Source organism: Centroberyx gerrardi, chromosome 12, assembly GCF_048128805.1.
Source record: "Centroberyx gerrardi isolate f3 chromosome 12, fCenGer3.hap1.cur.20231027, whole genome shotgun sequence".
Taxonomy (NCBI): domain Eukaryota; kingdom Metazoa; phylum Chordata; class Actinopteri; order Beryciformes; family Berycidae; genus Centroberyx; species Centroberyx gerrardi.
Window position 1 is genome coordinate 18,279,580 of NC_136008.1, and position 16,870 is coordinate 18,296,449.

The 16,870-nt window shown below is 41.9% G+C and overlaps 1 protein-coding gene across 1 annotated transcript; it reads left to right on the forward strand.

Moving 5' to 3' along the window:
- Positions 1-568: 568 nt before the first annotated feature.
- Positions 569-16,870, forward strand: zfat (zinc finger and AT hook domain containing). The gene is made up of 25 exons (XM_078287099.1): positions 569-587; positions 2,785-2,943; positions 3,759-3,911; positions 4,298-4,420; positions 5,175-5,297; positions 5,733-5,876; positions 6,009-6,082; positions 6,239-6,327; positions 6,423-6,497; positions 6,965-7,113; positions 8,349-8,440; positions 8,571-8,719; positions 8,805-9,159; positions 9,250-9,936; positions 10,777-10,903; positions 11,057-11,289; positions 11,562-11,643; positions 12,136-12,255; positions 13,498-13,671; positions 13,856-13,944; positions 14,668-14,806; positions 15,055-15,170; positions 15,563-15,656; positions 16,089-16,195; positions 16,307-16,870. Exons 1-25 carry the CDS (start codon positions 569-571, stop codon positions 16,499-16,501), a joined length of 3,867 nt encoding a protein of 1,288 aa, XP_078143225.1. The 3' UTR covers positions 16,502-16,870.

Consider the following 16,870-nt stretch of genomic DNA (forward strand, 5'->3'; position numbering starts at 1 on the left):
TAACCATCTGTTTGCAAGCGCTTGATCGTGATACTGACCACCTTGTGCTGCCTTTAGCCTTCACATGGCCTGTAAAGGTACGCCGCCACCTAGAGGCTTCTGGGTATTCTCACAGTGCAATGCGGTTGGTGACTCAGACCATACTCAGACAGTGTGCATCATTCCCTGTAGCAAGGGTCCAGCAACAATACTGCAGCCTGGTGTGTTAGCAGCCTAAACACAGGGTAAATGTTGTTACATTGATTTACACAGTGGACAACAAAGTATAAATGCTCATGAGAGAAATCATTGGCTAAACTGTTTCTTCTTGATGCTTCAAAATACTGCAAATCATATTCACCCGCAGTAAAGTCCTCCTGCCACAGAGGGCGCTGTGCGCGAGACTGCCACCACGACCTGCCCACTTCCGCTGGATGGAAGGACTTCTGTCGCAGATTCGACAGAAATTTCACCTCACGCAAAGTGAAATTTAGGTTGTAAATCTTTATTCAATGTTTATATTAAGCTATATTTTCGTTCACAAAGACCACGAAATTAGTGTCCTTGTGCTATTTTCAGGCTAGGAAGAATGGACGGGCATAAAGCAGGTAGGAATTGGAGCTAGCCTCAACTCGAATATGTTTGCGCGGTCTTCATGTTAGCTTGGGTCAAATCAAAATAAACAAGCCTGTCTTGGATAAAAGTAGTGTCTGCTTTGGTTGACATACTGTCTATGTTATATTCACGTTATGGACATTATTTACAGACTACTTTTAGGGCGATAAACTTACATTTAGTCTGCAGAGTTTGGTTTCCCTAACTGGATAGCTGTTTGCGGGCTCTGGTGTGTTTCTGACTAGGCGCAAAGTTTCAGACAGTTCGCCTCAAGCTCAGTGAGATCTGTTGCAAACCTCCTTGTCTGTTGCTAGTTAAATTGTAAATTAAACCATGGCGACAACGCACTGTGTGGTTAACGGGGGGTTGTTGGCTAAAATAAACACAAGATGAGCAATTATAAATTTGCTTCTCTTTCCATTTTTGTTTGTTTTTACATAAAATGCATTGCAAAAGCATTTGATTATGGAACATGTCATTAAAAAAAAGAGATGCAACACAAAACCATGTTCTAAAAACTTCAGTTCAGCTGAACATAATAGCTGAGGATGATCGTTGCTTTAACTTTCATTTTTCCAACTTCTGCCTCAGTATATCAGCAGGGCCTCAGTCAGCATCTTTTTGACTACATTCAAAATGTCACATGAGAAAAATGGGAGACAGGCAGCAAGTTAGGTTTGGCGAAGTGAAATCATAAGGTCTTGTGAATCTTTACACCCCCAAAAGTTTTATTTTACTGTCGCAGTATTAATGTTCATTTCTTGCATTTAGCACTTTCCTTTTAAGATGAAAATTGGGGTGACATGGCGGAATTATTGTGGAATATAGCCTAACTTTTAAAGTTCTCTTGGTGCTGCTAATGCAAAAGTAATTTCTCTGTGAATCATGCCAGGGTTGATGTAAGATTTGTGTCCTGTCCATGTGAATGGCTTATTGTGCATTCAGTCAGTGACAGTGAACACAGGCAGTGATTCACCCACATCCAGCATTGTTCATACTCCACTGCCTCCCATCTCTCTCTCACCCACACACACACACACACACACACACACACACTCACATATGTACACACACACACACACACACACACACATCCTAGCCCAATGATCACCACACCTCTGTTGCAGATTGTCACTTCAAAAGCCTTGGATAATTTCCTTTCGGGTTATGTGGGTAAATCAGCTTGTAAAGATAGCATACTGGTCCTCTCAGAGGAAAACCTCATTTACCAAAAGCCAGTTTTTCAGGAATTGAAAAAAATATATAGTTTTGATATCTGATTGATGCCTGTGCGGCTGTTGAACCCTAAATGGGTTTAGGATAGTGGTTTAGTTAGGATAATGGAATTTACTCGGCATATAGAGGACCATCTATTCTTTCAGTTCACAACAAAAAAATAAAGGAGAAAAATTTAGTTAGGGTATGGGATTTTCACATGACACCAATATACATTGATCATAAAGTGAATCCCTTTCTTTCTTGAGACAGTGGAGAACAGGCTGCTGTTTAGGGCTCAGGGCCTATAGGAAGTCAGTATGAGTCATTCATGTGTTCCTCAGAGTACTGTAGAGGTTCTTGGCAGAATATCTCAAAGGAAGAATCTGAACAATTTGGTGATTGTTGATGGTTAACAAAGTTGAAGTCGTTTTTATGACCAAATAAAAACTTTGTGACTTATTGTTCAATTAATATGTCTAGATTAGTTTCAATTTAGGAGTTCGCCTATACAAAAGTTGCAGAAAGGGGATTTTGTAGAAAAATGAGAATTAATTGAAAAATGTAAATATCTGCTAAACAAAATGTTTTATGAACTTTATCAACAATTTGAGGACTAAACTCCCCCAGCTCCCCCAGTTACAGGAGGGTAGACTAACACTAAAAAGCTTTCAAGTAAAGAATATTAACATACACAGACATGTCAATGGAAGTGGAAATGGAACAAATTGATTCACTCTCATTCAGTTACTTTGCACATTAGAGTCTGTCATCTCAAATAGAGGCCGTGTGTCTGCGTAATGCTGCAGATGAGTGTGGAATCTGCTGTATGAGGCAGTGGTACAGTGCCTCCAAATCAAGCATTGAAGTGCAGTTTCTCTCTCTCTCTCTCTCTCCCCCTGTTTTACATTCTTCTTTATTTGTCTCCATCTCTTCCTATGTATCTTCCCCCTCTCTTTCTCTCCGTCTCTCCAGCTGGTTCTATGTTTATGTGTCGGCTGTGCAACCTCTTCTCTCCCAGTCGCTCTCAGCTGCTGACCCATTGCTCCCAGCTCCACCCCCAGCAGGAGCCTCCTGATGACATCATCATTGCACTGCAGCCCCTTCCAGCAGGATCTGTGGAGACGCTGACAGGTCAGACCGCTGAATACTGCTACTGCTGCCACTGCTGTCATTATCACAACTACTACTACTAAAATATATATAAAACAATAAATAATATATATGTACAATAATCAATACCAGGACTGGGCTCAATTTACTGCCAATAATAATAACAACAATTATAACTAAGTCAAATGTAATAAAAAGCCATTCAATAATCACACAATAAGACTCCAGGGTTAATCTTCCCAATTATATTGTTTGCATGTCCCAATTATTTTTATTTCGCCAAATAATACAATTTTTCCTTCTGGGCTAATCTTCATAATAATAAAGTCTGCATGCCGTAACTATTTTTTTTTTATCACAAATTAATAAAGTTAACCAGTTGATTATATTATTATTACTCCTAAACACTCCAAAATGAATGGATATAATCCTCTAGGGATTCTCCCGAATAATAAAGGGCAGGGGTTAAAGTGGGTGCCCCCTTCAGGACGATTGGGTAAATATTTGTTGAGCTAGTATTGGGTCATGGTATCTGTCATTGGGCCAAATTTGATGTCTCTGCGATGTACCAACTCACGGGAATTTGCGCCAACGCGGATGAACAATAACAAACAGCACAAAAACAATAGGGTTTCAGCCCTACGGGCTTGAACCCCTAATAGAACATTTATTTATAGAGCACTTATCCAAACAGAGTGCTGTACAAAGTGCTACATAACATAAATACAAAACAAGAAATACATAAAAACAGAGACATGGATTATGCAGAAGAGATTCTGCACTCCTGTTGACACATCCCATCTGTCAATCTGTGCTGCTGTCCTGTTGGCCCACAGAGAGCCCAGTGAAGCGAAAACGAGGAAGACCGAAAGGCTCCACCAAGAAGAGACGCTCTGATTGGACGGAGGGCAAGACTGGCTCCGCCCATTCTCCAGAGGAGAAAGATAAGAGAGAGGAGGAGAGGCGGAGGGAGGAGAGAGACAGACAAGGTAGTTCAATGGAAGGAGGTATTGTGAGTGGTTGTTATGTGTCCCCTCATTATTTGTTTTTAATGCAGGAGACAGGACAGACTTTCTCTGCATGGGACCAGACTCATGGTTAAAGTGAACCTGACAGAAATTGTGGTATAATCTCAACATTTGTAGTAAATATCACCTTGCTAGTTGAGTGACAAGTAGTGTAACTTTCTCTACTACAGTTGACAACATCAACAACAACTTTCACACTTGTACACAACTGTAAATATAAATTCACAATGAGAATCTTCCATATCAGATGATCCCACTGGTCTGTTGAGTTTTTCGGTTGAGTATTTCCGTTAGTATTAGTATTCCTGCACTTGGCGTTCTGACCGCTCTTTGTTTTCTGCTGCCAGGTGAGAGCCATGACGGGACGTTGGGGTTGGAGTGTAGGAAGTGTCATCGCTCGTTCAGCAACAGACGACAGATCCTCAAGCACATCTGCCTGAAAGACGAGGAGGAGGAAGAAGAGGAGAATGGTGAGAGGCGGAAAGACCTAAGCAGTGACTTGAAATGAGTACCAACAATAGAAAAGAACATAGAAAAACATTTGCCAAAGAGCCTGGTGAAGAAGGCATTGAAAGAAAAGCAAGCAGGTGCGATCTGAGGCAGCGTGAAGGGAAACATCCCACTTAGCATAAACTGTATGAGTTTAATAGGACAATGGCGGGGAAAAAAGACATCTGCATCCCATTTGTGATACTTTATTGATCCCTGTGGGGAAATTCTCTTTTCTTCTTTTCGCTTGCGCCCTCCACAGAGAGGTCAGAGGTCAGGGTCTGGTAGGGATTCAGTGTTTTACTCAAGGACACCTCAGCAGGGCGGACACTGTCACAGGGGCTTGAACCTGGGCCTTTCAGTTGAAGGACATCTCTCTACTCACTACGCCACTATACTGTAGTAGTTTATTTAATAACATTTGTGGTTTTGGCTTGTCGTTTATTTTATCTTTAGGAAAACCAGCGACAAACACATGCTGAGATTAAACCAATCTTAATTCAGTATAACTGCTTTGCTGTTCACTACACGTCCTCTAGAGCTGCAACCGTACTATATGCCACTCTGCATGAGTGCTCATAATGTTTAGATGTTGCATGTGCATTTGTAGAGTGATTCTGTATAGTCTGTTGTCTATCAAATGCCTTGCACTACACAGGAGGCAGTCCTCGTGCCACATGTCAGTATGTACTGTGTTACTGTGTAAGAGTGTATTTTTTGTCCCTGTTCCTCTAGGTTCAGAGAGCGTCTCTGGTGGAGCAGGAGCTGGCGGTTCTGGGAGTTTGGACCTGGGGGGTGGAGCTGATCCAAGCCAGACTCACCAAAACCCAGCTAGACCAGGACTGATGAGAGCAAAAGGTAAACTGAGGAATGAATAGGGGTTTCCTCAAACGAATGCTGACTGGGAGAGACACAACATGGCTGAGCACTGTAAAATGGCTACTAAACGTGAGCTGTGAAAGCAAAGGATTGTCTGTGATGTTCTGTATATCCTACAGTTCTTACATGCAGAAATGTCATGTACTCGGGACTAGAATGAATCAGCAAGCTGGAGAAAGAAAATCTGAAAAATTGTTATCAAGACAGTGAAAAATCTCAAAATCTATACTGAATGTCAGCTAGTTAGTTGGCTGGCTAGTGGTGTACTGTAGCCATTTTTTTTTACTATTCATTTAAAGTGGTTGAAATACATCTACAGGTGCTTAACAACTAGCATAAATACCCAATGTTAATCTCCCCCATCAGACTAGTCCTGAATTTGCGGTCTGACCCTTCCTTGTTCTCTGCTTGCAGAAGTGGACGGCTGCAGAGCTCAGAGAACCAATAGGAGAAGTCGGATGCTATGTGATGACCGGAGCCCCGCCTCTAAAGAAGGAGGCCTAGGAAACAGGAAGCCGGTCATCAGTGTTGTTCTGGCAGAACATGAAACACTTCCAGGTCAGTCTAAAGGAGCTCTTTGTCTTTATTTACAGTATTGGAATGCGGCCTAACCACTGATTTTACTGCCATATACATTATATTTATGATATATGTATGAAAATCCTACATGTGTTACCTTTAATTTACCAGGTGCTACTAAGATGGTTCCAGTAGAGGCCAGTCCAGCAGAAACAGAATCTGCAGCCAGTCAGGCTCAACCTCAAGTAAGTCTAGGAATACACAGGCACCTAAACACTCAGGCCGATTTCCATTCTTGAAGTCATGATTCAATAATCTCATAATTTCATGATAGACTAGAATTCATCTGTGAATCCCAATATTACATGGATTTATTTATTTTATATTGTTTGGGCCTGCAGGACTCTGCAACCTGCCAGACTCAGACACAAGACGCTGCCAGCCAAGCCACTGCCTGCCATGATAACCCTAAGACAGACCCTGAGCCGAGGTAATTCAGTGGAAAGCATCATTGATGGTAGTTTTGTATCCTATAATGTCCTAGATTAGAAGTATCCTTCTAATCTGTGTGTTTTCTACTCCTAGTCCTAACCCTGCGAACAAGACAACAGCAGCCAGCAGAGGCTTCCAGGAATATTCCATCAAGCAAGATGCTACTAGGTACTAGAGAGAGAGAGAAAGACACACACACACACACACACACACACACACACACACACACACACACACACACACACACACACACACACACATACTCTTAGATTATTACTGTTGTTTATATTATATTGTGGTTGTTATATTTATATCTGTTTTCTAGCTTTGTTAAGAAGTAAAGTGTGGTGGACTTCTCCTGTGTAAAACACACTTCAAATAAATTTGAGTTTGGCTACTTACTACTAGTTTTATTAATAGAAAAGAGATGTTTGGCAGTGTTGTTTCTTATTTTATGAAGAAATAAAAGTTGATTGTTTGCTAATTGGCAATGCCAATGCCTGTCTCCCTGTGTAGCTCAGAGCCAGCTAAAGAATTTCATCTATTTTATTAATATCAACAACAATCACCACAATAGCAACAATAATAATATTGGTCAGTTGGTAAATCTAATATTGTTATTCTTTGTCTCCCAGTCTGATTCAGAGCCAGTTGAAGATCTTTACCTGTGAGTTCTGTAATAAGATCTTTAAGTTCAGACACTCACTGATCGCCCACCTCAGGACGCACACCCAGGAGAAACCGTTCCAGTGTCCGCACTGTGACTACGCATCAGCCATCAAAGGTAAAGTATGAAGGTAAATATGTTGCAAAATGCGAGAGCTTGTAGACTTGATGTGAGAACTTGTAAAATACGATGTGAGAACTTGAAGAACAAAAATGAATGTGAAGTCACAGAAAAAATATTCACAAATGTGTAGATTGATATTTACACGAATACAATGACAGCTGCAAACTTGTAATCCAACATTTACTCATATTTATTTATTTTACTTGAGTCTATTTTCCAGTACAACCACAACTCCGTGATTACAACCTCTCGAATCGGTCACTGCAACTTCACAAATGTGCTCTCTTGCATCACAAAGTGACGAATCTGCGCGCCTTGACTTTTGCATCACTTCTTGCGATAAATGTGTTGCAAAACTCACTTGTAACTGTGAGAGAGCGCCCCACCCCCCCTCACCCCGGATCTAACTTTGGACATGGAGGACGTCCTGAGGACAGCACATGGATCAGAGCAAAAGAGCGCTTCGTCTTCCGATTTCTGATTGGTACAACCCCCCCCCCACGCTCTCTCACAGTTACAAGGAGTTTGCAGCTGTCATTGTATTCGTGTAAATATCAATCTACACATTTGTGAATATTTTTTCTGTGACTTCACATTCATTTTTGTTCTTCAAGTTCTCACATCGTATTTTACAAGTTCTCACATCAAGTCTACAAGCTCTCGCATTTTGCAACATATTTACCTTCATAGTAAAGCCAGACTTAGTAAGAACTGTCATCAACTGTTCCGCTGTCCTTACTGTGACCACACCTGTGCTGCTGAAGGCAACAGCAGCGCAAACTCCACAATCAATAAGAGGAATCATTCGCATCCAAATTAATGAAACCCTGTCAATACTTCACCCTAGCCATATATGGACAATAGTGATATTTTCTGATATGGCAAACAAAATAATTTTAGTCGTAAAGTGATATTTCACTTTGGTTTGAACATTTCATTGTCCTGGTTATGTCTTTACTGCTCCATCTGGGTGTATAGTCAAGCTCCTACTTAACTGCTAATGACTATTATTATCAATAAGATTAGATAAGACTTTAATGATCCCCGTGGGGAAATGTTGCTTATTTGCAACACCAACAGTTGCAAATAAGCAAAGAAAACTTGAAGATATAGCAAACCATGTCAACCTCTTATTATTTATTAGCCTCTTGTTATTTTGTAATTGGAATTACAGTTTGAAACCCACCAACAGCTACTTACTTCTGTTTGTTGTGTTTTTTCCTTCAAAGCCAACCTGAACGTTCACCTGAGGAAGCACACAGGAGAGAAGTTCAGCTGTCAACACTGTCCTTTCACCTGCCTCAGCCCCGGGCACCTTAAGGTATTATTGTTAGTACTAGTAGTATTAGTAGTAGCATTGGTATTGTTTGCATAATTGTTGTTATTATGCAGATCTTCAGCCGCACTGTGTTTCTGCTTGTGATTGTGGTTCTGTCTGTCTGGTTGTACAGGTCCATATAGAGCGAGTCCATCTGAAGGTGAAGCAGCACTGCGGTTTCTGTCAGAAGAAATACTCTGATGTGAAGAACTTGCTGAAACACATGGAGCAACGGCATAACCTGAAAGACCCTGCTGTCCACCAGAGCTACCAACAACTCAGGTTGCATCTTTACCTCTATCTATGTATCTATCTGTCTATCTATTTATCTATCTATCTTTCTAATCTGTCTGTCTATCCCGTCTAGGTTAAAGACTCGTCAGGGCCAGAGGCAGCTCCTGTACCACTGTCCCACCTGCAACCGTCGCTTTAAGAACCAGCTGGAGCGGGAGCGCCACCTGTTGGTCCACGGCCCTCAGCGGCCCTTCGCCTGCCTGCTCTGTGACCATGCCGCCACCAAGATGGCCGCCCTCGCCGCCCACGTCAGAAAGCATCTCTTCCTGTACGTGTGCTGTAGGTGCAGGGGGAAGTTTGTCAGCTCTCAGAGGCTGAAGAGTCACCTTAAAGAGTCTCACCCCGACTTGGACCAAGAACAGGCCTTCACCGACTGCATCAACAACAGCTACTACCTGATACAGCCTGGAGGAGATGGGTGGAGAGAGGGGCAGGAGGACAGGAGGGGAAAGGAGGATGGGAGAGATGAAGAGATGCGAGAGGAAGAGGAGGGGATACTCTTGGGGAGGAGGGAAGAGGATAGGAGAGAGGAGGAGGGGCAAGATGAGAACAGGAGGGAGGAGGATAGAAGAAATGCCGTTGGAGGAGAGGAGTGGAGAGATGGGGAGGGCGAGAGGCTGAAAGCAGGAGCGAGGGAAGAGAGAGCGCAAGAGGAGGAGGAGGAGCGAGCTAACTGTCAGGATGAGAGGACAGAAGAAGAGCAGAGGATAGAAGGAGAGACGGGGAAAAAGGGAGAGTTAGAAAATGGCTGTTCAGAGCCTGGTTCCCAAGGAACAGTCCATCAGAAGGTTTCCATAGAAACCACCACTCCCACTGACAGACAGGAGGGAGAATGTATGAAGGCTGCTGATTGGTCAGAGGCAACAGCTGGGGAGAAGTCACAGGACAGCACAGCAGACACACACACACCTGTATCAGAAAACACACACAGACCTGAAGAGAACACACACACATCGTTATCATCAGAGAACATACACACCCCTGCATTTGACAACACATACAGAACTCAAGAAAACACACGCATGCCTTTATCAGAAAACACACACCCAGCTGATGAGAACACACATGCAGCCAAAAACACACACACATCTTCATCATCAGAAAATACAGACACACCTGATTTGGAGAACACACACACACCTCCATCATCAGACAATACACAAGCATCTCCGGTGGAAGACAGCCTAACTCCACATTCTGACAAGGTAAATTAAATACAGGCATTGCCAGCTGTTTCTGTGTATCCCGTAATTGATTATTTCTTTTAGAGATGCATAAAACTGTCAGCACCTTTCCTTTGGTTTCTGGTGTTTTATATGGTTGTTGGTATTGGATTTCGTTAATGGGGGAAATTCTCTAATACTAACTACCCTAATTTAGTCTGGTATTGGTCCAATATTTTATGCTAGTATCGATATTTGGCAATCCCTGATTTCTTTGATTAAATGATTTTATCTGTTAATTCATTTAATTCATTCAGTCATTTTGGTAATTCTGCGTAGTTCCCTCATGTAGAAATGTTTTAGTAAGTTCTTCTACATGGCTACTAGCTTTAACTATTTTAAATGGCTGCTTTCTTGTTGATATTATGTTATATATGCAATAATTAATATTTTCGATTTACAGTACAAATCACTCATTTATTCATTTATATGTCTGAGATAAATGACTTAGAGGAATTTTAAAGCATGACATGAAAAATCTAACATCTACATAATCTTTCCTTATGATCCCTGGTTTAACTTGTCCTTCACTTCCAAAAAACCCTGTTCTTCTCTAGTTTTTAATGTTGTATAGCATTGTTGTTTTAAATTCCGCAAAACTTGCAATTATGTAATTTGACTATTGCATTTGTATGTTACTTTAGATATGAGCTTCTACTAAATGCCTAAATTGTAATTAACCTCTCCTTTTTCAGCTCCTACCACTATATCCCATCTTTTTTAGCTTCTTGTAGTATGGGCCCTCCTTTAACGGCTCCGAGCAGCCTGACTCCTTGTCTTCTGCTCCCAACAGTCTGACCCCTCCATGTTTTCTGCTCCCAGGTGTCCGAGGCGGTCCACCAGACTGCGTTCCAGCAGGTGGTGTCATCTCTTCAGAAGACTCAGCTCAATATGGAAACTTTCCAACGACTCAGAAAGATCTATGGAGACCTGGAGTGTCAATACTGTGGTGAGATGATAAAACACCCATGAGTAGGCTGGTTCTGTTCTGCTCTATTGTGTTTTTCTTTTTTTTTGCTATGCCTCTTCCTTGTCTTTTTTCTATCAGCCTTGAGTCTAAACAGGTTCTGCTGGTTTTAACCAAGTCTTCTGTGCTCCACAGGTAAACTGTTCTGGTACAAAGTCCACTACAACCTCCACGTGCGCACACACACCAAGGAGCATGTGCATTACTGCTCACAGTGTAGCTACTCTTCCATCACTAAAAGCTGTTTAAAACGCCATCTGGTCCAGAAGCACAGTGGCTTGCTGCTGCCTTGCCCCAATGCCGGCTGTAAATACACCACTCCTGATAAATACAAGCTACAAGCCCATCTGAGGACGCACCAGGAACAGGTAACCAGCCTTAACCTCACCACACCAGCAGCTCCTTCAATTCTGGTCAGGTTAATGGTCAAGTTAGTAACAAAGACTATTGAAAATTATAATTCATTGTGCAGCCGTAATGTTGTAGAACTGTAATACTGTAACTGCAGTTAACCCCTAGGCCTAGGAAAAATCTGCCATTATACATGAATCTCTCTATGAGGGATGTGAAAAACGACACTTGGTTTCTCTTGGAGAGATCTACAGAGGTCTTAATGTGTCTGTCTTGCTGTTGTTCACAGGGGAAGAGCGTGGCCTGTCCCGTCTGCCATCAGAGCTATCCAGAGCACAGACTGAAAAACCACATCAAAACATCCCACCCTGGTAGAGAACACACAAATATATACAGACATTGACGAAAACACACACACACACACACACACACTAACTTGGTCACTTTTTCACTCCACTCCTATCCTTTCTCTGCTGTGGGCCGAAGCCAACAACCTCAGCACTAAGGCCTTCGCACAGAGCCAGAAACAGACAGTTTGGCCTTTTCACTTTTCAGTGGCAGCCATGTTAGCTCCACAGTCTCCATGGTTGTTGCTAGGTAACTGACAATTGTATTTCAGCTTATATTAATATTATTGGGTATCTCATGGTGATGATATGGGTGGCATGGTTACATATAGTACAGCCTGGCCAAACGCTTTTTGTTTATAGCTCTGGGACTATAGATGCTCATTTGTTTTGATTGTGGAAGCCAAGTTCAACTGTTGACAATCAAGTTCTAGTAAAGGTGACAGGCAATTTTCCAAGGTTGTTGTTTCTATTTGTGTGTGTGTGTGTGTGTGTGTGTGTGTGTGTGTTATACAGACACAGGTTCCGTGCAGGGTAAAGGGCTGATGGTGAAGCGTGCAGAGAAATGCCCCTACTGTGACTCTTACTTCCTAAAGAACAGCAGTGACCTTCAGCAACACATCTGGGCCCACCAAGGTGCACACACACACACACACACACACACACACACACACACACGCACACGCACACAGTACCAACCTGCAGCAACACATCTGGGCCTATCGTGATTACTGTGCTTCCATCTGTTTCTCTCCCTCACCTCAGTCAGGACTGCAGCGCTGCCTGAGTCAGTCCCCATCTTCCATTGTAGACTGAAAACAAACTCCTCGGCCTGTTGGTCAACTTACTCATGAAGTGATGAGAACATAGACATTGAATGAGACTTGTTTATTTCATAGAAAGTGAATATGCTGGGTGATGGGAGACTGTATACAGCTAAAAATCACTGTGCAGTGGATGAATACGTGGTTGTTCACCTGAAATAGTTCCAAAAATAAACCATGGCTATGTCAGCTATATTAAAGCTACAATATACAACTTTTTGCCTTGAGGCAGGACATGTATTGTTAGTCCCACCTCCTCCTACTCAGTTTGTCAAATTCCTGCTCCAATCATCTTGATGAGCTGTCACTGTACTTTGAAAAGGCTGATTAACCGGTATCTCTAAAGACACCACAGACATTGAAGAAGCGGATGGTGAATGCAGCCAATCTGCAACAAAAAAACGAAAGTAATATATATAAATAATATTCACCTTTTCTTGTGTTTCTTACTGCTGTCACCACCCAGCTCACCGCTGTCCCAAACATCACTGAGAAGCCAATTTAGGCATGTACCCACAGGATTACAGACTGATCATGTATAATATCGCCTAATTATTTGTTATTTTAATGTGAAAAAGTTTGAATGAAATGAATCTACAGGCCATAAAATAAAAAAACTAACAATTTTTTATTACTAAAAGCTCAGTCTTCTTACTTTGGATAATGCTAGTTGCCTACAGTCACTCAGCATAGTGAATGGTAAAGAATTAGCATGGAGCAGTGGAGCAAATGATCTACTGGGGACACATGGATGATTTTAGTGTCTGTGTTCTCAATTGTCATCATCTTATGGGTAAGCTGACCAACAGGCCAGTGACCCAAAAACTCTGCGTATTCCTGTAAGGCTTCTCATCATCCCTATCTGCACCCAAAACCTCTTCCTGAACCTGCTCTTCACTTTGCACATAGGTGTCCCTCACCTATAATAAAATCTTTTCATAGGACCTTGTTGCCATCCCATATGCTTGTTCCTTATTCTTTGCTAGGCTGCTGGTGATTATTGGACTCATGAGTGTGTGTGTGTGTGCGTGTGTGTGTGTGTGTGTGCCTGTAGGTTTGAAGCCATACCGCTGCAGTGTGTGTGACTATGCAGGTCGCAGTAAGAGTAACCTGAAGACTCATATGAACCGACACAGCACAGAGAGAAGTCACCTGTGCGACCTGTGTGGGAAAAAGTTCAAATCTAAAGTTACGCTGAAAAGCCACAGACTCAGCCACACCGCTGAAGGTAAGGTACATTGTTAGTACTATTGTTGTCACTGCTTTTTTAACGACATTGTACATTTTATTATCAGTGTCGTTATTTTGCCATTTTGTGTTCTGTGTAAAGACGGCTTGAGTAGCAGCAATATGAGGAAGAACACACTAATAATGATGATAATAACGAGGACAATGATGTTGTTTTTGCCCAGGGAAACAGTTTCACTGTTCAGAGTGTGACTATACCTCTGTCTCTAAACCTGCCTTGCTCAGACACATGGAGCAACATGCTGAATTTAAGGTTAGAACACACACACACTCACACTCACACTCCATCCTGCTAAGCTGACAGCATTCAAGTTCATAGATATTACATAACAAACATTAAGTTATATTACATCTGTGGCAGACAGAGAACATGAGTGGAATGATAAATTTCAACAAGAATAAATCTCACCCAGTAAATCCCCTAAAAACCCTTTTTATCCCATGCTTGACGATACATTCGCCTGCTTTGTTCGGGAGTCAGCCCTTAAATTCATTCAGTCAAAAACATTTTTTTTTTTTTTTTTCTATTTCATTAAATAAAAGATTAGTTAAAAATGAACATCTAACACTTCACCGTGTCCAATACAGCTTCCAAGTGTAAAAATCACTTTTGAATAAATAGTAGTTGACAAAAGTCAGACAGACGTAGCATGTTTGAAAGTGAATAATTATCCAAATGTTAATGCAAATTGTAAAAAGGAAATGCAATCCAACAATAGTATTTTGTTTTTCCACTTCACTTTGAAAAGAGAAAAACATTGCACACATTTGCTGTTATATTTCCACGTTCTCGATGCAAATGGCAAATGGGTCATAAAGCTATCCTGCATGGTCCCGCCTTGACAGAGTGACTGACAGGTTGGGAGACAATGCATAAGCGTTTTCCATTACTATTCCTAATTTAGAAATGTCTTACGATCATGCATGTATGTATTTATTTGTGTGTGTGTGTGTGTGTGTGTGTGTGTGTGTGTAGCCTTTTCGTTGTGCCCACTGCCACTACTCCTGTAACATCGCCGGTCCCCTGAAGCGGCACTACAGCAAGAAACACCCAGATCAGGAATACCAGAATGCCGGACCTGGACTGCCGAACCCAGATACTCTGGAACAGCAAGGTCTGTGTTTCTCTGCTCTTAAAGTTGTATTTCACTCTGGAAGAACTTCAGGAATCAAGCAGAACAGATTAACTTTCTCCTCTACACTGATTTATTTTTGATATTTTACAATGCATTATCAATAGGAAACATTTTCTGGGAAACAGTGGCTACGTTTACATCAATATTTTAGCTTTAATGTGATTATTAAAATGCTGCTTTTAAGACATGGATCATGTTAACAACTTAATCTGTGTGCCTGTGTTCAGGTGGTATGAAGTGTCCTGTATGTGAGTTTGTTTATGGCACCAAGTGGGAGCTGAACCGCCACCTGAAGAACAAACACAACCTGAAACTGGTGGACACAGGACAAAGCACCTGGGAGGTACACACACACACACACACACACACACACACACACACACACACACTGCAAACACACAGATGTAGATACACACTAGACACACTGACAAAAGGCATTTATTTCTGTCCTCATCCATTGCATTGTTAGGGAAATAAATTATGAAAATATAGATATCTGTGTTTCTTGGCCATATGAATGCTAATATGCTAATTTAAAACCGGCTGTAAAATGTCAGGGGGTTAGCTACAGATATTTTAAACCACTGTGTAACATTAACCAACACATAGTCTGTCCAGGACATAGTCTGACATGTTTGGAAGGTTTTTAACCTTCTGGATATTGACCATTTTTACTTGGCAAAACCCAACAATTGCCAGCTAACACAAACTTTATGTGTGTGTACGTATATCCAGGTGGTGGAGACAGTAGAGGAGCAGTATGTGCCTGTGGAGGATGAAGAACAACAGACAGAAGCAGCTGTAGCAGCTCTGCAGGACAGCAACAGCGGTAAAAACTCTGACTAACTCAACAACTAACTGACTCTGCAGGTAGTGTTAGCAGCGCTACAAGACAACAACAGCACGGTAAATAGATGGACTGACAAAGTGATTGACAGAGGTGGCTGCAGCAGCAGGGCAGGTCAACAGCAATGGTAAAATAATTAACTAGCCTACTGACTGATTGTCTGACAGACTAACTAATGGACTAACTGGCTGACTGGATCAAGCAGGTCACCAAGTCCCTGCATCCAACAAGCACCTTTTTTTTGCTAGTAGCCCTACACAGATGCTTGGGGGAAGTGCTGGTTGTGGCTACTGCTGTTGCTATTATGCAGTAACATTGTTTTTGTTAATTTATTGAAGCATAGTGTATAATATAATATGTAGTTAGTAACATACATAAATGTTTTGTGTCTTTGTGTGTTGTGCGTGTGTACAGGAGCAGTTAATATTCTCCAGCAGATTATTGAACTGGGTTCAGAGAGTCACGATGCTGTCGCCTCGGTGGTTACCATGGCTCCAGGCACTGTTACTGTGGTAGAACAGGTAACAACAACAATACCGTTTACCCAGGAAATCATGAATGTCTACATGTCAACAAATTGCTGATGTTGAATCAGCTGAAATGGCATGACTGAGTTGTGACTGTTGTTGCAGGTGGCTGATGAACAACAGGCCGGTAACCGCAGCGACCAGCTGATGGTGGTGGACGGGGAGGAGGGTCGGACTGGTGACCAGGTGATGGTTGTGGAGGAGGCGGATGGCCTGGAGGCTCTGACGGTCTTCACTCAGGGAGACAACACTCACCACTACATTGTCTATGTCCAGGAACAGACTGTAGAAATCAACTAGTACTGCTGTTATTTGCCATAGGACTGTTGATCTGTTAGTTCTCTTTTTCGTTTTCTTCAAGCCGCATGGCACAGGCATGGCTCTATATGAGATGAGAAACAAGGTTTCTGTAGACATTTGTGCCCGAGCTCTGGTTTGCTGTCTTTAAGTGAAGGAAGAAGTGAGTATGAGCAGCCAGCTGCCATTACCTGGAAAATGAGTGTTAAAAAATATGAACTAACATAGGATAGGACAATAAGCAAGAAAATCAGCAGAGTAAAATTGTTTCCTTTTCATTGTTAAGACTTTCCTATTTTATACTTAGACTTCAGTAACTTGGTAATTATGGAAAAAAAGTATGTGCAATAATTGATTGTATGATAGTATTTG

What these genes read in the sequence shown, in the direction of transcription:
- zfat (XM_078287099.1), top strand. An exon ending in ATCTGTGGAGACGCTGACAG is followed by an intron (nt 2,944 to 3,758) that starts GTCAGACCGCTG and finishes GTTGGCCCACAG; the next exon opens with AGAGCCCAGTGAAGCGAAAA. An exon ending in GAGGAGATGGGTGGAGAGAG is followed by an intron (nt 9,160 to 9,249) that starts GGGCAGGAGGAC and finishes AGGAGGGAAGAG; the next exon opens with GATAGGAGAGAGGAGGAGGG.